The sequence below is a fragment of the Athene noctua genome, chromosome 5 (genome assembly GCF_965140245.1).
Source record: "Athene noctua chromosome 5, bAthNoc1.hap1.1, whole genome shotgun sequence".
NCBI classification, from domain to species: domain Eukaryota; kingdom Metazoa; phylum Chordata; class Aves; order Strigiformes; family Strigidae; genus Athene; species Athene noctua.
In genome coordinates this window covers 18,151,272-18,173,979 of record NC_134041.1, presented here as the reverse complement: position 1 = coordinate 18,173,979, position 22,708 = coordinate 18,151,272, and the positions used below count along the sequence as shown (strand labels likewise).

The following is a 22,708-nucleotide window of genomic DNA, read 5'->3' as shown; positions in this document are numbered from 1 at the left end:
CCTAGATATTCTAGTGAAGCATTTATCCAGTGCCTGCATCTGACTCAAATATGTGTTGTTGGGTAGGATGATCTCCTCGCAGCAAAATATTTTACTATCATATGGTTATTTTTGATTAGCTTAAATTAGCTTTTGAGCAGCACATGAGTTATCATATACCTGCCAAACTTGCCTAAAGGAAAGCAAATGGCTGGATTAAATAAACAACTGAACATGGCTTCAGAGTATAAAGGTCCCAACCTGATGCATAATCATTACAGATTATTACATTCTTTTAAAAAGCAGACTTCCAACTGTACGATTTCTGATTTAATTACTAGCTGGAAGATGAAAACATAGCCTTCATCACTGTCCTCTTGTAGGTTAAGACTTTTGAGAAGTTCACGTATTCATTTAATCTCATTTTTGCAAATCTGCAAATGTTCCTGTACTGACCTTGGTTATATGATACCAAAGCTCAATTAAGGAGCATATTAGATGCTATTTCCTTGTCAGAAGCTTTACAAACTAAACATGATTGCACTTTTTCTGGGTCCCATTCCTGCAAGGTGCCAAGCATCCCAGTGGGGAAGTGAACTGACTGGGGCAGAGCGCACTTCTTCCCTTGCAGGAAGGGGTGTTTAGTGGAGGATGGGGATTTTTCGAGATAGTGTTTCATCTCGCTGGGTTGACATTTCCAACACAGTGAGTTCATTGCACCCCTTCCATTCAAGTTAGCAGGAAATGGGCAGCCACATCCCTTTGCACTGTTTGGAAAACCACCATGAGTCGCTTTGGTCCTGACTCCTCTGTGAACTGTGACCCTACGCTTCCTGCGCTAGAGGAAAGGGCAGTCAGTGCCTCTTGCTTGGCATGGACAGATAGACTGAACTTGCCAGAAGGCCCTGAAGGAGTTCTGCATGCTCCCTTAGACCCGTTAAAATACATAAAGAACCTTTTCTACTTGCTTTGACCATCTGAGAAAACCATGTCATAAATAAAAAAGGATGGTCAATCCAGATCTGATCTTGTTAGATGCTGAACGCCTTCTACTGCCACTGAAGAAAAGAGGAAACAAGGCATTCAACACTTGCAGCACCACCTGTTGAAGACCATGTCCTAAGGGATTAACAATAACCAGGAAGACAATATAATAATCTATTACAAATATGCAACCCAAAGCATACATCTTAAACACAGTTCCCCTGTTGGGATTAGGCAAAGGGGAAAAAAAAAAATCAGCAGATAAAACCATTTACTTTTACCGGTAAAATTAAGTTACAGAAACCCTTGTTCACAGGGCAAAACAAACTTTAAAAATATCTTAAAACAGTGAAAAAATATGAGAAAATTTTATTTAAAAATATATGTACTCCTTACTCCAAATGTGTTTGTACAGAAAGGATTTGTTTGAAAAAGAAAAAAGTAATCACAAATTAAATGCATATTTGGAGTATGCACTTTCTACAGCATATTTGGTAGAAGCGTTATTTCTGTAAAACTGAGCGAGAAGTTAGTTATTCAGCTTTCATTTGTTCCCTGACATCAGAAGGCAACGTTTCAAACAAGGTGTCCTCTACAGTGAAGCCAGTCCGCTTCAGAGCTCTACATTCACCGAGCTCAGGTGGAAGGATTTCAAAGTGATTGCCTTTAATATCCAAGTAGGAGAGGAATACCAAATTACCAATTTTAGGTGAAAGGACTGACAAGTTATTTTTCCCAATTTTCAGAGTCTTGAGCTTTTTGCAAAAGTATAGTTCATCTGGCACGCTCTCCACTTTGTTGCAAGTAATGGAGAAGTATTGTAAACTCTGCAGAACTCCTATTTCAGGTGGGATAAAGCGAATGTCATTGTAAGACAAATCCAAATATCTGATTTTGTTGCATAGGAATAGGTGGGATGGAAGAACCTCTATTTTGTTATGGCTGAAGGAAAGCCGCTCAAGACTAGTGAGTTTCTTTATATGCTCTGGGATGTATGTTATACTGTTGTACCACAGCTTTAGGATTGTCAGTTTTCGCAGGTGTTGAAAACTTACTATTTCTTCAATGGATTTGAGGTTGTTTTCCTTTAGATCCAATTCCTGAAGACTGAGAAGGCTGAAGACTGCATGAGGTATGCGCTCTAAATCACAATGAACCAATTCCAGCTGTGTCAGGTTGACCATCTTCTTCAGGTTGTTGAGCATCACTAACTTAGTGCCATCATTATGGATGCACAATTTTTGCAGGTGACTTGAAACATCGACTGCAGACTGTGGGATTTTGGACAAATTACTTTTTATGTAAAGAACTTTAAGGCTTTTAAGTTCCCGAAAAGACTCCAGTGTAATGTTTTTGGAAATATCATGACTGAGGGAGCCAATTAAATAGAGCTCTTCCAAATTTCTGAGGCCATACATCCAGTGTGGAAGTTCTCTGATGTCATCAAACTTGACACTCAAGATCTTGAGATTCTCCTTCAGAAACGCCAAGGCGGCGCTGTGGATCTTCACAGAGCACTGGTGCAATGAGAGCTCCTGGAGATTGTCCAACTGTGCAATGGTTGCTGGTATCATTACGTTATTAATTATTTCAAGTTTTAATGACTGCAGCTCAGTAATTTCAAAAACTGTGTCTGGTAACCCAGAGAGCATGAAAAGCTGTAGCTCCAGATGGCCATGGGAGTTCATCTGTAGCCTCTGTCGCAGTTTATCTGCAGTCCACTCGTTGTTTAGGTTCAGCTGTTTCAGCTTATTTTCACTGACTTCAGATAGGAAGACAGCAAACCGCTTGGAATAGAGAGGATCATACTGATCAATCATATGAAGCATAAAAGCAAAGTCATTCTTTACGTCTGGAATATCATCAATTCCTGTCTCTTGCCGAACATATTCAAAAGAATATTCTTTCAGTGAACGGTAGAACAACCAGTATAGTGTATAAAGGCATGTGAGGCCATAGATGCTTACAAAGCACAGGTAGCAGTAAGAAAGTTTTGAGAACAGATGTGCCATTGTGTGATTACAGCAAAAATTCTTATATCCTGTCATGTCTTCAATATCAACATTACAGACAACTGTAAAATTAACTTCTGAGACAAGTGCTGTGTTGTAAGCAATAATTATAAGGAATTTAATTACCTTAAGTACAGTCTGGCGAACATACATGACATAGAGTATATCACCCTCCTCAACATGCAATCTAAATTTCTTCACCTTTTCAAACAGTGCTTTGGCTTGTTCACCTTCTTTCTTATCTAATGCCCCAGGTGTTCCCTTATCCACAACTAACTTCTCAGGGATTGATTTTAAAGACTGTGTCTTGACCAAAGTGCCTTCAGTGCTTGGCTGGACAGTATTAGACTTGTTTATGTTGTTCTTCCTGTTATCTTTCTCTTCAGAGTCTTCCCCTGACACTTCGGATAAGGCTCTTGTTGTCCAGGGAGAATCAAAACACTTCCCAAGTATTGAAATGAAGTGTTCAATTTTGGAGCTTGATCCAGGGAATTTGAACCAAAAGTTACTACACAGCATGAAGACCAGTGTGTGTATAAGGACAAGGTACGGGAAGTACTTGGCATACCAGTGCAGAGCACGTTCATAGCACACCTGATTTATAAAGCTGTATTGCTGAAGGTCCAAATCAGTCTTCAGTCCTTTCATTTCAACTGTAGCTGGAGGGGTGGATGGCTTGGGTGGAGGAAGGGGGGTTGTATCTGGGATTGTGTTAAACACATTTGAACTATTAGATTGGTTCTGGCAAGGCTGTACGCGCTTTGGAAGGCATATTATCTTGTCTTGCATGACCTGAAACACACAAAAAGATATCTTTTAAACTGATGTACCAACAATGGAGGCAGTACCAATGGGTAGCTGTCCTTGGAGTTCCTCCAGCTGCCAGGCATTCCTCCCCACAACCTGGCACTTGGCCTCAGAGGCTGTGCTATTATTATTACTCCCAACAAGACACTTGTTCTATATGCCGAAACTAGGTCACCCCTTTTGATCTATGGTTAGCTTTCCATAATTTGAGTAAGAGGACAAGTATGGGTAATGCTTCCAGAAAAGACTAGGCATCTCCTGCATTGCTCTCCTCAGAGACAGACTCTTCTTGTCAGGCGTATTCACCTTGGCTAGACGATGTTCAGAGATAGCTAAGGGCTGAAAGCAGCATAACTGCATTCATGTGGATGTACGTTTACACTGTGATGTCTTATCACACCGAAAATGGCTGACAAAGGCCTAATGTGGGCATATCTATGCCAGGATATTATTAATCTTCAGTCTTAATAAAGACAGATAGGAATTAATACAGAATGGATGGCATTTATGTGCGTGTGCACATGGACATAATTTTAATTCAGTTTCTCATACATATGCATAGAATCCTCATACCATACACCTGGGGGAAAGAAGTAGCTCTGTCCTTCTGTCCTTGAGTCTGTCTATAATGCAAAAAAAAAGCAACTTTCTTCATTTGGACTGACCATCTATGTTGACAAACTGAGGTCAGAGCACTTTTTGGGACCAATCACCTTTGGTTAAACTTGGGATAACAGTTTGAGTTTGTTGCAAGGCTCCCTATAAGTCTGAATTTAAAATGCTAAACCATGTGATAAACCAAGGAGCTCTTATTTGCCCTGAACAACTAACTGCAATTAACCCAGACTAAGAATGTGTCTGTAGTGTGGATCTATGCTTTGACATCATGGCTGTTGAAAGCACTAAATATAGGGTCTACAACAAGAAGTACCAAAACCAGATCCTCCTTGATGATCCACCCTGGTGCAGGGAGATGCTGACATGAGACCACATGTGTTTTGAACAGTATCAGTGCCATAACTGTTGACAGGTCAAAAACTCCTGCAGTTAATCTTTGTCTGTAAATGCTGTTCTGATATATACTCTTACTTACACTCTGGATTCATGCCTCTGGTAATAAGTTGGAATTTAAAAAAACCCATCTATTATTTGCAGTGTTTCCACATATTGTCTTCCAGTGTGCTTCATCCACTCAAGCAGGTAAACTTAAAAATAACAAATGTTCTACTTTGTGTGCTTAAACAAACATGTAGTTACTAATGCAAAATTCAACTCTATATGAAGATATTTTAAAACATGGACATAATTTCTTTTCAACCGAAAATACTTGAAACCAGAGAATATAGGCAAAACTACAGTTGATTGCATGTGAAAATCGGGACACAGTATGTGAAAATCTTGGACCATGTGAGTGAACAAATTCCCCTGAAATATGAGCTCTGTCAATGTGTCTCTTTAGCTACATTTCTAAGTCATGCCAAGAAACATGAGATTCATGTTTGAACTAGTACTTTAGCTTTCTATTTTTGTGGAGTCCATCCCAAACAGTACTTCCCATTTCCTTTCAGATTTTGGCTCTTTAGCAAAATGTAACTTACAATGATTGATAGTAATGTCAATTGTTTATGTGTAAGCACCCTCAGAGATGCTTTGGAATGGAAGAGGCAAAATATCAGTTGTGAGTCGTGTTAATAAAATAGGCACATTCATTTAAAATCTGTCTGAAATATAACGACAGAAAGAATATTAACATTTGCCAAATAAAAACATAAATTACAAAATTACATTTTTCAAACTTTTAAACAGAAAAATGGTAACAAATAAGTTGAAGTTTTGTTATGCCAAACTGTGGTGAAAACAGGCATCCAGGCACAAGCCAAACCAACAGCTCTTATCTTAGCTGGCACTGTCCCATCAACTCTAGCACAACTCTGCTGATTTACAGCTGCTAAAAGTCTGGTCTGTGTTATTTGATGTTGCTACCTAAACAGTTATAATCCTGGCACCAGAAGAGTTTTGCTTGGTTCACGGTGAACCCAAGAGATAAAACAAGACATGACACTGTCCTTCCAAGGACCTTCCTCATTTGTGGTGTTTTTTCAGCACGCCCGAGAGCACCTGCCTTGCTTCTGTCCCATTTGATTTACCTGTAATGTGCACCCAAACACACCGATCATCAGCATGGCGACGGAAAGATAGTCCGTGAACACATCCCACCAGGGCTTCAGCACCCTGAATGCTGGCTGCTGCTCCGAAAACTGGCGAAACTCAGTCACGGGAATCATCGTCCTGCAAAAGAGCAAGGCCAGTGCTCAGTCTCCTGCAGCACATATCCATCCATCTGTGAAAGCAAGTACTTCTGTGAGGTTTGAAAAAAACTGCTTTGGAAATGAAACTCGCAGAATGTAGCAAAAAAGTTCCCAGCTACCACCCAAGCAGTCTCTCTGGCACCCTGCCACACAAAAGGGATGCTCATGCTGTCCCCCTGCAGCTCCTGTGAGGAAGGGAAAGCAGGACCATGGCCCTGTCCACGCAGGCAGGCAAATCCCTCTCTGCACTGACTCCAGCCATACCTGATGGGTCAATAAGGCCTTCTGAATCCCTGAAAAACAGCCTGTTCTGTAGGTAGAGACATTCAGCTTTATACACGTTTGCCTTGATCTCAAAGGCCTGGGCTAAAATGCTTGTCCTGCGCTCATATTTCACAGGCCCTTTTAGCTATCATGTTTCAATCACTTTCATTTTGTTCACAGTGGTTTCAGGGACGCTTTAGAATATTTGTGTGCACACTCACTGCAGTTTTAAATCTACTGTGTCTTGAGCGCAACTTGCTGAAGTGCTTTAGCTAACCAAAACTACAGGCAGATCAAGGGCTTTATCTTCACCTCAGATTGCTAGGCTTACATCATCACTTCCTCTGAAAAATCAGCCAACACATGAGCATGTACAGGCAAAGCAACTGATTTTAGAGCCTACAGCATATTGTGTAACTGAAACCCTGAGATCAAACTGGTACTGAAACTCCTCAGTAAGTTACGATGGAAAGATAAATTCACATGGGAATGTAACAAAAATACTCCCAAGGGCAATTGGGAGGCAAATTTGTCCTTTAACTAATGTCATAAATGCTCACCACAGTCACTTTATATCACAGTAATACTGGACGGGCTTATAATCCTGATTCAGCTGCATACCGGGACCCGTTAGTGTGGGTTTGGTGCCATCCAGCTGTGCACAGCCTTAGCGATAAGCACACACTTGCAAATACACTGCCCAGGGACTTAAGGGATTCCATTAATTCAGAAGTGGGGATCCAGCCGGGAAGGATTCAGGCCCTAACAGCTGCAACTCATCGCAAGCATACAGCCATCCCATGAATTTATAACTGACTCCCACTACAGTGGCCACACTCCCGTGGAAAGATGCTCACTCTGACAGCTTCTCAGGGAGTGCTGTGCCTCTGCTTGCCCAGCTGATCCTCAGGAGGTACTGCAGTCCCCAAAGGCACAAGGTGATATCTGTAAATGAACCCGGGTTAGTAGCTAGGCTGGTGCTTTGCAGCTTTCTGAGCGAGTAGCATAAAAACTTCTTAACCCTTGTTCCCTGCTCCCCTGTCCTCTTGCAACCCTACCATGTTGCTTTAAGCACTACTTGACCCGGCAGGAGAATCTCTTTCCCAGCCCTCTCTCTTGTCTTTTCTAAAAGCTGTCTCCAGGATGCATGCTACAATGCCAGATGAAATCGCACACACCTCTTGCGCGGCTGGCGATCCCCAAGAGGAAGGCAGGCTGCCCTCTGCAGCACTTGCAAATTAATAGACCATCAGTGAAAACGATGGCAATGCAAGCCTGACTTCACACAGCCCGGTTGGAGGCTCAGCAGTGACCATGCCAACAGGCCTGAATTGCAGCAGTGGTGGCAAAGGAATGCAGCATCCATTATCAAATTGCAGGCAGCCAGGAGCCACAGTTCTGATTTTTGAGTGCCTGTCTTGTAAATGCTCAGCAGACATGTCAGGGAAGATACACCTCTACAGCAGAGATCAGGTAATTGCTGGGACAAACCTTTGTTGCCTTTCACTTTCCTTTTAGGAATACTGGTGGAAAAAATGGATCTCATAAATTAGAGATGCCCCATGCAACTTTAATTACATGCCCAGCACTCCTTCAGGTGAACTCGGGGAGAGGAAACCCTCCACTGGCAGCTCCCAGTGGCGCCTGAGCTGAAGAATATCATGCACTGATCTCTCTTTCATACCCACATGCATTTCACTGCCATTGGTAAGGAATTACCCTCATCTTTTTTATTTCTACATAAAATGTAGGTGACTGGCAGTAGCTGCTGGTAAGCTCAAAAAAGTCATTTTTCTATCAAGCACTGAAAAACAGAAAATTCTTAAAGGAATACACTAATACAAATGTTAGCTAATTGGTTGCCATGCAACAGTCCTGCTCAAAGCTTTGTAACACATATACTGCTGTCACCTCAGGTTTTGAGGCCAGTTAGCTGACTGGAATGCTATCAGTACACCCAAGAATACATATCAACAGATTGCTTTAAAAACATGACATTTTCTTCTCCTCCTCCCCCCGCTATAACAATGGCTTATGAGTTCTTTTTCACACTCTGATACCACAACCTCTAGAGGTCCTTTTAGTAAGGTGTTTCCAAAAGTATAGATGATTTGAGTGCCAGGTAAGCCAGAATCATGTTTCCTACAGTGGAGACTCTTGAGAAAACATGAATGCTCACATGCTCCAAAAAATGTGAAGACCCAATCCTCACCAGTTATACGTCTAAGCAATGCCGTGGATCTGAGCCATGGCATTATGAAGTCGGCAGTAGTGAAATAGGGGCAGCGCCTGACAGCAGATGGGATGGGAAACTATCTTGCAAATTACTGTGCGGGGACAGCTTTCAAGACCAGAAATTAATTTGGCAGTTGCATTCAATAGGTTTCATTCTGTATTTTAGGGCTCTTTGTTGTGTTATATATTTGCTTTATTTCTTCTAAGTGATGTGTGAGGAATTTAGATGAAGGCAGATAGTTTCTGGCATCACCAATACATGCTGCTCTGATCCCTTGTTCCCTTTAGAGGCTGCTGTTTGCATAATGTGACTCCTCATTAGTAGAGTGCACATACTGTTACTCTGGTTAATGGGCCAAGCAGAGGGAGACCTGCATACAGAAAGCCTCTCTGAGACATGCTAGAAAAGCCAACTCTGAGGATGGAAGGTTGCAGTCCAACACCAGACCTCAAAATCTGTCTGCCACTTACGAGGGTTTTTTATTGTTAAAAAAGGAAAACAAATGTGTTTGTTTTGATGGCAATAGTACTGCCCATAATAATGGTAAATAAACCGACAATAAATAATGACAGACAATATTTTTTAACTTCAGGAAAAAAGACATTCACAAGAAGTTTTAAACGGAGATTGTACATAAAGAAGTGGTATAACCGTTTTCTAACATCCTCTGGAGAAACCCTACTGCTTCTCGCTGTGTTGCCCTAGCAATAAAGAGAAAATGCTGTAAAGAAGTGCAGAGAAGCTTGGGCTTACCCGCACTGCTGGTATCTGCACACAGAACAGAATGACAGGAAATCGCTTTTTATTTGTCTCCCTCTTCCCTCTAGCTTCTTTTCCATTCTGGCCTATCCAGTGACTGAAAGGACATCTATTAGCAGTGGCTCTGAGGCCTCAGAAAAGACACAGCAGGTTCAAGTGGCTCAGAGCAATCCTGAAAAGCCCCTCCTGGCCATGGCCAGAGACTAGCTCTTCCCCATTGCTACACCCAAAGCCGCACTGCTGGCCAGACTCATTTATAACCACGCACAAACCAGGTCTGTACAAAAATAAATGGATTCAGTCAATTATGAATTTAAACAAATAAAAACAGGGATGCTAAAAAGTCACGCTGCAGCCCAAATCACAGCAATCTCTGGGACAGCACACTGCCTACTATAGATTCTTATCTCTTGTAACAAGGAGATAGAAGAAAAGGAGTTCAACATTTCAGCTGGTGAAAACTAAGACAGCATTACTAATGTAGTTCACTCACATTCAAAATGCTGTTTAATGGCACAATACATCGTAGCTGAAATGTGGAGTCTGACTTATGTTAAATACTATTTAACCTTCTTTACGAAATACGGAATTCTAATTTTTTTCAATTAAAATCATAAGTTGTTATCTCTTTTTCTCTCTTGCATTTCTAATAATCCTTATATTCTAGAAAAAATAAAAAGTTTATGAGAGAAATCATCTGCTATTGAGCTACCAGAAGGAAATAAAAGAGGAACTTGGATTAAAAAAACGTACTGGCTGTTAAGCAGTGCTGCAGAAAAGAGCTGAGGGTTTGCAGATTAAATAAAAACCAAAAAACCACACCCCCACAAATAAAACCAAAAACTTTCTAAAACTGGGGGGAGAGAAATTAGTAGGGTTTTCTATTATTATTTTAAGATTTCTAGTTAGTATAGAAAACTTGATGAGTGAAAATGAATATGTGATAATAAGATGAAATACTGAAATCCAGGTACAAGGAAGAAAAACTAACTACAGGAATCAGCTAACATATATAGGTGATCAGGAGTGAGACACAACAACATCATGTGACCTAAAAGAGCTAAGGAGAATAAATAGATCCAAGCCAGAGAGGAGAGTATAGGAAACAAATAAGACTTAATAAATCAAGAGATTGAATCAAAGGATGATTGTGAAATGGCCACACCATGGAGCAAACCAGCTTCTCAGCAATTGGCCTTCATCAGAGGGAATAAAGGAAAGCAGTGGGGACAGTTCGGAAGTAATGACAGCTCTTGCCAGTGCAGCTAAAAGAAAAACGAGTATGTTTTACAAATCAGGCAATCCACATGACATGCACTGCAGAATATAAAGGAACTTAATTAATTAACTTCCTGTCCACTGACTGCTCAGAAGACGCCCGAGACGCCCGGGCGGGCAGCCCGGGGGGTTTCTGGGCAGGGACCGCCTTTGCAGACCGATGCCCCAGGGGCTGAGCGGCCGAACCTCTGCCCGCAGCTCTGTGTCAGCAGGGCCTCTGTGCGAACAGGCACAGATGCTGACGAGCAGAGTTTCCGGCTGTAGCTGCAGCTACCCTACCTCCACCAGCAACAGCACCCCAATGGACCAGCCCTCCCCTGCCATGGCACAGTGTGCCCAGGCCGGCACTACCCACTGCCAGGGCTCTTCGGCAGTGTTAGCTGTCACAGCGCGGCCAGCAAAGCCCCGGGAGCAAGCCCCGGCCTCAGCTTAATGCTTCACAAGTAGGCACTGTGAGCTGCTCCCCGCCGCTTCGTGTCCACTGAACTTGTGTGACCTGCCTTGCAGCAGCGCACGAGGCACCCCAGTCAGAGACAGGGCCCACCATGCCAGATGGGCAGACGCTTGGGGACATAAAAGTTTATACACTCAACCTGTCTGAGATGTGTGTGATATAGCCCCTCATCAAGCTGTATTCATCTTGCACCTTGAGAGACGCTTTATAAAGAAAAAGCATATTAATACTCAGAGAAGTGCCCCTCTGGTACAACCCCAAACAAAAACGCTTTTGGCTTCTAGCAGCTGCCAGGTCCCACGCTCCAGTTATTGCTAGGTGACGGTTGCTATTTGTAAGCAGATTCTCACAGAGAACTTCATTCATTTTATGGAGTGTAACTGTGTGGCTTGACACCCACCCTCAGCAGAACCGGAGGGTATGCTGCTGGAGAGCGCCGGTACAGCTGAAAACCGCCCCACCTCAGCTTTCAAGGCACAGCTCATAGAGACACTGCAGTTAAAAAAAGCACACTGAGTGAAACAGAAATAACTGGGAGGCCCTGCCCTTATCTCACCTGTGGCAGGTCCACTAGCTCGCATTCCTGACAGAGGCAGACCCCCAGCAGCTCCCACCACCGCCCCCTGCCATGCAAGACGGCCACCGGGCTGCCCCCCGCACTGTGCTGCTGGGAAAGCTGCCGACTGGTCTGTGCCCTTCCACAGGCAATGCTCGATGTTATCCGTTAACACCAGCCAGCCTGTGGCCCCATTATGTCCTCCTTGCCCAAAGGCCTGTCCCTGCGCTTTGCTGACCCTCATGCAACAGAGAAGCAGCATCACTGCTGCTTCATGTGCTGTAGGTGGGAGAGGGGGACTTGCCAGAGCTGTGTTTGCCAAGCTACAGGTGCTACTCACCAGAAGTCAAGCCCTCTGCTATTTTATTCTTCCAGTAGTGGTTACTCAATCATGTTGTTACGCATTGAAGCAACTGCTGTCATCTGCCGCTTGTTTTAGGGGAACTACTACAGCTGCACAGCAGAATCAGGCCCCCTGGGTGCTAGACAGGCAGTTAACATCCAGAATTTATTGGTTTGGTAGTGGCAGGGTATGAAAAACACACCAGAGGGGAAAAGGAGGAGGAATGTAGCAGGAAGGGAGGGACAATGTTGCAGAAATAGTGACGTTTACAACTAGGAAGCATAAAATGTTGGTGAGGTTTTTTAAAACTGACTAGAAAAGATGTTTAAACGATTAGCCAGCTGACATTTATCCACATTTCCCTGACATCTAATCAACCCTCAGACGCAGGATCAGCACCACCACGTCCTGACAGAGGCACAGTGTCCAAGCGAGTCCCAAATGCTATGGACATGGCCCTCCCTGACACACCACCACCACCCCCAAGGGAAGGCACTTTCCCCTTGGAGCGGGGGGCCTTGGGCTCGTGGCCGCAGGGCCACAACCGCAGCCCTTCTGATTACACTGGGAAGGGTCAAGGTTGAGATGTCCTCAAGAGACAATTCAGACTAGGACTGCCTGGTCTTTCACATCAGAGATCTACTGAAAGGAGAAAGTACTGGGCAAGGCAAAACCCGCCTTCCGGGCTGTTTTAAACTTAGCGCATGTGTTAGGATAAATTATGAAATGCCTTTTGGGAATAGTGCTGCAAGTAGGTCTCTGGGTTGGTTCCCATACATGATTTATTGCATATTCATCTTCATTAAAGGAACAGAGCACAGCACATATTTAACACACAGCGAGCTTGTGACCTGATAGCAGGGACTCAGCAGAGCCCAAGTGCTGCAGGCCACGTGTGTGTGGGCTGCACTCCAGTGGGTTTTGCTTTACACAGGACATGGCACTTCTCACCCTGAACACCACAGCCCGCTGTTCTCTGTAGTAAACATTTGTTACACTGCACAAATACCATAAAGTTGCTTTTCAGGTGGTTCCGTGCTGTCTGGCCTTGGACACCTTGGGCCAGGAGCTGAAGTTCAGCTAAAGTGCTCCTCAGCAAAGGGCCTGAGGCTGCACTGAAAAGCAGAATTTTGCATCCTTATTTTGGCTGACTGAGAACTGCACACCGAGGCAGTTAAATATGCAGGGATAAGGGAGTTTTGCAGTCAGGTTCATGGTGTTCTTAAAAACACCCAATTTAAACAAATTCACTGGACTGTGCAGAACCCCAAGGGCTCAGGGCCACAGTCTCCTCTAGCTGGGACCTATAGGCACAGCCTGGCATGAAAATGGCTACCATCATCAGTCATATTTTCTGTTGATTATAACTTTGCCAAACTTGTATTTTTGGGTGGGATTGGGTCCCCAAAATGACCATAAGGAAAAACCTGTCCAATTTAAAACAAAATTTAAATTATGATCTAGCCAGGAATTGTTCAAACCATTGCTAGAAACAAGCAATGTTAGGGGAACAGCAATTGAACTGTGCACACTACAAAACTTATGTTCTTTTTATTTTAAACTTTCCAGATTTCCCATGCCCCAAAACTTGGCTGGTGTATCAGGGACGCAGTTTTTACTGAAGTGTGAACAGCTGCCCACAGCTGCCTAATTTATAAACCTTTGGAAACTGTGGGTTTGCATGTGTCTTTTGATCTCAGCAGCTGAACATTTCATCTCCAGCACATGTCCAGGAGCCCCTCACAGCTCCTGGCACTGCCCATGCTGGCACCACAGATCACAGATAACAAACTTGCTTCACTTCATCACCTAACGAGGAGAGGACTAAAAGTGAACCCAGGGACAAGGCACCAAATCTGGAAAAGTGAGGTGAGACGAAGGGGGAAATAAGATGATAAGGGCTAGAATTAGAAGCTCCTAATTCCCGAGAGGTTGGTGTTCCATCCTTATCTGTGTATTCTGTCACACATTGTACACACAGTGAAATAATGACTGAACTACCTTGACATTCAGTTTCGTTAATTATCTTGTTCTATGTTCCACTGACAAAACGGCCAGCATTTTGGCAAGTGTAGGTGCTTGGTCAGTACCTGAGCAACATACGATAATACCTCTGCTACTAACTTCTCCCTGTATTTGAGGCATTTCAGGAGATCCGTTTCCTTGCTAAGTTTTACAGCCATTGGTGTTTCCTGTAATATAAAATTTAATAAATAAATAAACTGTCAAAAATTTTTGGTTGGAAAAACTACTTTGAATGCTGGCTGTTTAGGGGTATAGCAAAAAAATATCACATGTTGCCACTTCTTGAAACATGACTGGCTACTTTTTGCTCCATTGGCTATAAGGGAGATTTTCATAGGAAGAAGTGCCATCATTCTGAAGTAAGAAATACAAACAAATGATGCTGTTGCTTAAACATAAATCCCACGCTAAAGAACTGGAAGGCCATTGAAAACAAACCATTTGCATCCAAACAATTACTTTTAAAAGTCCATGTGTTTACCGTATTCTCAAACAAATTCATGTTCTTGGGCTGAGGCTCGAGAGGAAATGTGGCTGGGAGGGACAACAGAGCATGAGTCAGGAGTCCCCAGTGGGACCTGGCCACAGGCTCCCTGTGCTCCTGCTTTGGGCATGCCACATTGACCCACCACGCTGCTGCTTCTCCGGCTGCAAAACAGAAAGGTAGCTCTTTGCTACCTTTGGTGGGAAATATGAATGAATAATACTACAAAATCATAACATACTGCTTTTTCCAGTTCTCTGCAATGGTGGAGTCTAAATTGATAGCATGTCAAAACCTTCCTGCAAAGCCACGGGAGTTAATTTGATTTGACACTCCACATTACCAAAATTACGTGTCATAGTTGGTACTGGTTTGCAATCTTGAGAGCAGACAAAACACAATCACCCCACAGAAGACATTACTCCAACGCCCACAATTTGGTGGTACTACAAGACCCGTGCAGTTTTCACAGGGGCTACACCAGACTGATGTGGATGGAAGCAGGCTGGCCATGACTGGGCTGTCCCCTGTGTGACAGTCATTCAGCGTAGAAATGGGCTTTCATTTCCAGATGTGCTGACTGGAGAAGGCTAGGCTGTGCCACCTGAACTCCTGGACAGTCACAACCCAGGTACTAGAAAACTGCCCTCCATTATGCCAACTGCCACAACTGAGCTTCCCCAGTGTCCCAGCTCTGCAGGTACATGACTGTGGCCAAGACTCCAACAAATCACTGGGGATTTAGTTGCTCAAGAAAATTGAAAAAGGTGTAACTTCCGGAAACTTGCTGAACACCTAGACCTTTTCCATTCTTTTCCCTCTGAGTTACAGAGGCCCACACTGGAAGCATCCAGTGTACATTTAGGTTTCAGCTGCCTCTCTGCCTAACAGCCAGGAGGGAGCGTGGCAGATTCAGGGCAGCAGTGAATCCCCTGCTCTGCTGCCGGGACTGTCAGTACCATCCACTGCAGCAGCGGAAGCTCAAAGGCCTGAATCCAGGATTTGAAGGAGATACAAGGGACGTAAAGAGGAGACATGAAGGATGCAAACAGGAAGTAACTTTAGTAAACTGCATTTCAAAATATATGCTGCAATCTCCAGCTACATACAGTAAGTATGCTTTGGCGATAGATCCCAGACAATAACCTTGTTGTTTTTGTTTCAAGTGAGTCATAGTACTTTTTCATGTATTACACACCAAAAAGACTTCCTATTATCAGCCGCTCTTTGACTTCGACTTGGTTGAACTAAAGACAAAAAAAAAGGTCAGGGCCAGATTCTGCCAGATAAAGTCTCAGTGAAATCAACAGGAGTTCTTTCTGTACCAAGCACATAGGCCTGTGTGGAGATTTGGCTTTGCTGAGCTATTTGTTCAAATCTAAAGAAAAGTACACTCTACGCATTTCCATGTCAAAGACTACTTCAAAGGCAATACTGACCATTTCTCAGCTCTGGGAGTAACATTCTTAGTTTATCAGGGCTATCACTCAAGCTGCCAGCCCTCTTTCCAGAGCTGCAAAATGTTCTTAATGCGAGTGAAAACCTTTAACAGCAAAGCAAAGCACTGAGCAAGAAACTATCTAGTAAGTGGTATTTTAGTACTCCTGAAATACGTCTAAATAATTGAGAAAAGTAAACACACATCAAGTTTTAATCAAAGTTGTATCAGGTTTTCCACAAACACTTATTTAACATACTCAGATATGAAGACAGAAACAATGCTGTAGAATGTCATAGGACAGACAATATTACACAAACCAGTGCCATTCATTGTCAAAGGAACGGTCAGGGGCCTCAGGCTAATACAAGTGCTCATAATAAAAAAATGTTCAGCTGATATAATTAAAAATTAATTCCTAATTGGGACAGGAAGCACAAAGAGTCCATTCTGAGTCTTAAGCAGCTCAACCATCTGAAAAGTTAGTTAAAAAGTTTTTATGCAGTGATTGAGCCAAAAACATTAAAGAAATGCCTGTTTTCACAATTTGTGAAAGGATCTTTTCTGCTCCCACTTGCATGCTACACAAGAGAGCTTTCTAAACTTTGCGATAGTCTCATAAAACATGGATCTCAAAATGCCTGGATAAACAGACAGGTATTCTGAAATACAGCTGATGAATTTTCTTCCCCCCAAACCATCCTTTGTGACAAAAATCCCTGACGATAAAAATAAAGCTCATAGTCTCATCCATACTCCTGAAAGGATAAAAAAGACTAACACAGATTCAAGCACATAAAATAGATGTGATATATACATACTCGAAGACAAACATGAACAGCTGCAGAATCAGAACTGCTATTCACATAAGATGACTTTTAAATATCATAAACTTCAGAGATGTGGAAAACCAGAACTATCTGCCTCAATTCTCTATTGGACTTTTTCAGTGCAGCATCCATCCCATGCCCCACTAAAGCTGGATTAGCTCTAAACTTTTTCCACCAAAAATTCTGTTCCTGCATCATAAAACAAAAAGAAAAGCTGTTTCCATCAAGCCTAAACTCTGTGAGATCAAAGCAGTTGCTGGGTGGGGGTGGTCTGACCACACTATAGCAGGTGTGCAGGTCTTCGAAATTATGTTGTCTGGGTAAATGATGGCAAAGAGCAAATACTCTTTTTAATCATATTACACTTAACAAAGGGCTTTTCCAATAGTATTGTCTGTGAACACCCATCTTGCTCTGTAAGCTAGCATGAAAACTACCTCCCCCTGAGAGAGCTCATCAGGACTCGTATCAACTGGAAAAGGAGATTTCTAACAGAACACCAAACCTGCTTTCTGACAGCAGCCTCCACTTCTGAGCTGTTGCATTCTGCTGTAAATCACACGTATTATCAGGATCTTACACCACTGCACACTCAGGGCAGGGCTTGACCTGTGCTCTACCTCAACATATGCTCCAGAGCAAGCAATTAATCCAAGCTCTCACCTTGGTTTCAGTGATGAGTAAATAAAATTGGAGATGTTCTAAGCACTTCAGCAGTCTTATTGCTATCTTCTTGAATTTTGGATTCCCATCAAGACAAAATCACTATGTTCTATTGCCACTGAAGGGAGACATGAGCTAGCGTCTCCATTTTCAGCAGATCATAGTTGAGCCCAGGATTTTAAGTTGGTGTAAAAGGCTGGATGCTGCTCACATGAAAGTCAATGGAAAAGTTAAAGTTTACTCTGACAGAAAGAGAAATGGATTTTTAATGCTACTCTACAAGACCAAGTGTTTTTACATATGCTGGTTCAAATTCAGTGGAACTTTGTACACTTGCCGTGACAGCAGAATTAGCAACTTTCCATAGGGAACAGTGCCATTCTGCACTTTAGGGAAGGCCTTTGTTTTACTTTTAAAACCAAGAAAAAACATGTACTGTATCTTAATGCAGAATTCTCCCAAACAAATGGAAAATGTGCAAAGCACATACACAGCACTATCCTACCTTTTAAAAAACTGACCTGATCAAACACTAGATTGTTAATCAGTGCTCTATGGGAGATAGAAACAGACTGGACACAAACTCCATACTGGGAAAAATGCCAAAAAAATCATCCTGGTCCAAGTCTATGGCTCTCTGGATGATACAGTTGTAAAGTTTATGGTGTGTCTGATTAGCTGTTTGTGTCAGGCACTAAAATGTAAAATGAATACAGTACAGGAAAGCTGATCCAGGGTCCGTCAGGTTTAAAGACAAGTCTAAGATGCTTTGTCTGCCTGGGGATGGGAAGACGATGATGCCTATCCTGTGCTATGAGTGAAAGCAATGGAGCAAATGGCATAGTCATACACGCCCAAGAAGGTGAATCAAACCTAGTATCTTCCTAGAGGGAAAGAGATCTTAGAAACGCAAATCCCAACAAAAGTCATCGCACTAGAGCTTGAAATTGCATCAGAGTTTTGTCACACAAGATCCCTGGGCAAACAGCTAAAGGATGAAGAAGAGAGTAAAGTTTCCAGTATGTTGAGCATGTGAAATCCAACACTTGTTAACATTCTTCTGTCAAATCATTCTGGAAGGAGAATGGCTTCTTTGCTTTACTAAGTAAGGTTTTAAGAGCAGTATTTTGGGGTTCTCTTTTTGGTGTTTTTTTTTTTTTTTTTTTTTTTTCTGAGGTAAATTGTTTCATTTTCAGGGTTTGCTTTAATATATAGCCCCTCCCCTGCCTTTCACAGCTCTGTGACAATGCAGACAATATATTTTCACTAAATTTTCTCAAAGAGGAAAAAATCCTGTAAAATTAAACTGTAGCTCCTGTTATTGTGAATTGTTTGGACAATAATTGAATTTTTTTTTTTTTTACTTCCCACAGCATTCAAAAAGGCTTGGGCTGGGCTGTGCCTTTCTGGTGGTGAATACAGGCCACTTCAATCAGTTGCAAGAGAGGTCAATGGACAATCAGGGGAACTGCTCCTCCCAGCACTCTGACCCAATTCATTATTTTGGGGTCTTACTGTGTTCTCACTGTGGCACTGAGGCCACCTGAATATTGTTTAACCCTCTCTATTGCGCAGCCCGGATGCTGCCCCCCTCCCAGTCTGAGCCCCTTATTGTGGGCCTCAAAAAACAGATATCGAGGTGGGATGCGGCTGCCTCAGGAAATCAACTTGAACTAGTACAGGAACTGATTGCAAGATAGCACCAAGCTCTGAGCCAAAGAACTTGTGTGAAGAATTCATCAGTCCCTGATTTTGTTCTTCACTGACAAGCAGTCCAGGCTTTTCCCAACACCGGGCATACAAAGTAGCTAGATTTTTAGGCTTTCCATCAGAAAGTTTCTTTCTAAAACTGCTTACAAGAGTAAACAGTAACAAAAACCTCACAGAAAGTTTTATTACAGTAAAACCTCTGGCGGGGCCTGTTAGTATTGAGACTGGAAGAAAACAGCATCACGGCTCCCACACATTTAGCAAACTCTGAATGCAACTGGAAAAGGAAATGATTCAGAAACCACAGGTGCTCAGCACCAGGCTGCTGTGCCTCGCTGGCAGCCCCTGGGCACAGGCACTTGCAAGACAGCAGGAATCCAAGGCCAGGTTAAAATTAGGGATCAGCTCGGAACTGTGCTCAGCCTAACTCTCAGTGCTGATCTGCACCACCACAGGGGCAAACGGGCATTTCCAGGAGAGTGAGCCCAGGGGAGTGAGTGCTACCCTCCTGACTGCTTGCACTGTGCCAAAAAGAAAAGTAAAAGCAGGTCTAATACAGCAGGGGGAGGTGAAATCTTCTACTTGGTTGAATTAGGAAGGGAGATATTTTTGGTTTATTATTTATTTCCAGCGTTGCCATCTTTTTCTCCACTACCTTGCAAAGCACCTTTCTGTCTGTCCAGTTTTTTACAGCATCATTCAAGTCTGCAGTGCTCTATGGGAGCAAACATGTGTGTCTTCAAACAGTGCTGCTCATAATACTGAGTCTCCTCGCAGGAAGTACTTATTCCAAAAGTAAAAAAAAAATTAAAAATGCAAGCCATAACTCACATACTTAACTGTGCAATAGAATTCCTGCCTTTTAAACATTTTCATCCTAATCTAGTAGGATACATTCAGCAGTCTTTCATAAGCTTCTCATTTTGCTTGGTCAACTCTTTCCAGTGAACTGGACAAACTGCATTTCGTGAATAATGAACAAAACCGCCCATCACACTGCGACAAGGCAGAGCTGGTTTTAAACCGATTCAAAATCAGGATTGGGTTTTTTTGGTTTGGTTTGTTTGTTTTTGGGTTTTTTTTAAATCTCTTCGAAAACAGAGTCATCAACGCCTCCGGGGGGGCTGCGCTCTGCCCGCGACCCGGCGGTAGGGACCCGCCAGGACCCTCTGGGGCACGGAGGCGCCGCGCAGCCCCGCGGAGGCTCCGCGCTCCCCGCACCCTCTCTGCCCGCCGGCGTGCGCGGTGGGAGCGCGGCTGAACCGCCGCCTCCCCGTCCTGCTCGCAGCCTCGCCGTAACGCGGGTCGGTTTGGGGTTCTTTTTTTCGGAGAAAACACCGCCAAGTGCTTCCCTCGAGCCGCCCGTCTCCACGGTGACTGCGGTGACTGTTCCGCCTCGCCCCGCTCCCCGCCGACCCCGCTCCCGGGAAGCCCCGCTTGGCTCCGGGCCGCCGCCCCGCGGGGCACCCCCCGGGCCGCCCGAGCGCCGCGGCCCGGCACCGGGGAGGGCGGGGGGGGTCCCAGCGCGGCAGGGGACGGGGTGAGGTGGGATGGGGTGGGGTGAGGAGGGATGGGGCGGGGAGGGCTCCTGCAGCCGCTTCCCGCGCCCCTCCGCGGGGGAGCGGACAGCGGCGATCCCAGATAAAGTTTGGCTCCCCCGGCGCTGCCCAGGGACGGGGGCGGCACCGCCGATGCCGCCGGCGGGCCGAGCGGGCCGGGCCGGGCCGGGCCGGGTCTCTCCTCCCCGCGGGGGCGCGGCGCCGGGCCCCCGCGGCGGCTCCGTCCCCGCGCGGCCCCCCCGGAGCCCCCTGCCCGCGGCGATGCCCCGTCCCCGGCGCGGCGCGGGCAGCGGCGGCCCCGGGGAGGGGCGGCCCGGGCGCGGCAGCGCCTACCTGGTGCGCGTCCGGGCGGGGGGGGCGCGGGGTCACGGGCGGCGGCGGCCGGGCGGGAGCGCGATCATGCCGCGGTGCGGTGCGGGGCTGAGCGCGGCGGGCAGGGCCGGGCCGGGCCGGGCCGCGCCGGGCGGGGCGGGGCGGGGCCGCCTGCAGCCGCGCTCCGCCCGCCGCCGCTCCGCCCCCCGCCGCCGCGGGGCCACGTCTCCGGTCTGACGCAGGCGGCGGCCGGGGGGGCGCCGGTGGGGCCGGGGCGGGCGGTCCCCGCTGGCGGTGGCGCTCCGGGCGGGCGAGAGAGACGGCGACAGCGCTCCGCCCGCCGCCCGCCACCGGTAACCGGTAGCCGCGGCCTGCGGGGGGGCCGTCAGGCAGAGCTGCGAGGCGGGGACCGGCTGAACAACGGCGGCATCAGCGCCGGTCGGTGCGGCGGGCAGCGCTCCGGGCGGAGGGGAGCCGCGAGTGGCCGGCCCCGCGCCGCGGCGGGGCGCTGACCGCAGGAGCTGCCACGGAGAGACCTCGGCCTCGGCGCACAGCGCCCTGGAAAGGCTCTAAAGAGAGCGGGCTGGAAAGCGCCCGGGAGTGCATTAACAATAGAAAAGCCTCTCAAAGAGTGACAATTGGAAACACAAACTTCTGGCCCAGCAGTTCAAAAAGCGCAGACTGAAAACTGCCGCTGAACGAAACCACACGTTTGAAGGGACTTTTGTCCAACAATTCCAAGAAAGATTTCAATCTCTAGCAGAACGAAGAGATGGGACAAATTCTGCATCAGAGGGAGGTACTTGTCCTCTAGTGACTTGCCCCTAACCTTAGGGATAGTGTGTGTATCCCCTTAGGGACAGTAGAGATACATACACAAAGAAATAAAAATACATAAGCCCACTGGGGGGGAGAGTTAGTGGAAACAAATACAACACGAGGCATCATAGCTGTTTTACTGCAAAAACATTAACTGGATTGGGATGTGGACTGAAGGATAGCAATGGGTAATTGCCGTACTTTCTGACCCATAGTTCTTCAGGGACTGCTGAGGGCAGACTCGGGTTCCTCATTTGGGACCCACTGGTGTGGTTTATAGCTGTGGGAGTTCGGCTCATCCTTTGACTGAAGCGTTGGCTTAAGTGCTTCACTCTGCAGAGCTGCTTTCCTCAGCTGAAGCCTCAAGGCTTTCTGAGGCACCTCAAGAAATGAGGGCCTGAATCTGGCAGGAGCTGGAAGAGGTTGCTGGCATAGCTCCTTCACAGGCCTTCAGAGCCGCCAGCCTAAAAGATTTCAGCAATATTGCACCATTACGTAATTTTAAGCATTAGCCTCATGCTTTGCAGGATATGGCTGAGGAATAAAACAGGGTAAATGAGCAAGGTTTCCATATGGACAAAAGCACTGAGTTTCTTCTTTGAACTAAAGAAACAGTTATGGTGACTGCTGCATTCATTTTCTTTTTATTGGTTTCTTTCCATTACTCTTAACTCCTGGCAGCAGCTTAGAGAATCCCTCCCTGTCCTGGATGGTTTCTTCTTTCAAATATTTGCAGGAAGTTGTTCTGTTCACCCTTTCGTCATCGCTTAGCTCATTTAATCTTTTCTCATAAGCCAGTCCCTCCCGTTACCTAATCATGGTGCTGCTTTTCCCTGAACTCCCTCTCAGTTGCTCGTTTATTTTACGGTGACACAGTGGCCAGTAAT

General features: G+C 45.2%; 1 protein-coding gene across 1 annotated transcript; it reads right to left on the bottom strand.

Annotated features, from left to right (window-relative positions):
- Positions 1-1,315: 1,315 nt before the first annotated feature.
- Positions 1,316-21,132, bottom strand: LRRC8C (leucine rich repeat containing 8 VRAC subunit C). Its single transcript, XM_074906537.1, has 3 exons — positions 21,024-21,132; positions 5,930-6,071; positions 1,316-3,767 (listed from the first exon to the last, which is right to left on the bottom strand). Exons 2-3 carry the CDS (start codon positions 6,065-6,067, stop codon positions 1,497-1,499), a joined length of 2,409 nt encoding a protein of 802 aa, XP_074762638.1. The 5' UTR covers positions 6,068-6,071; positions 21,024-21,132; the 3' UTR covers positions 1,316-1,496.
- Positions 21,133-22,708: the final 1,576 nt, after the last annotated feature.

What these genes read in the sequence shown, in the direction of transcription:
- LRRC8C (XM_074906537.1), bottom strand. Translation starts at nt 6,067, where the DNA reads ATGATTCCCGTGACTGAGTTTCGCCAGTTTTCGGAGCAGCAGCCAGCA. An exon ending in TGTTTGGGTGCACATTACAG is followed by an intron (nt 3,768 to 5,929) that starts GTAAATCAAATG and finishes TGTGTGTTTCAG; the next exon opens with GTCATGCAAGACAAGATAAT.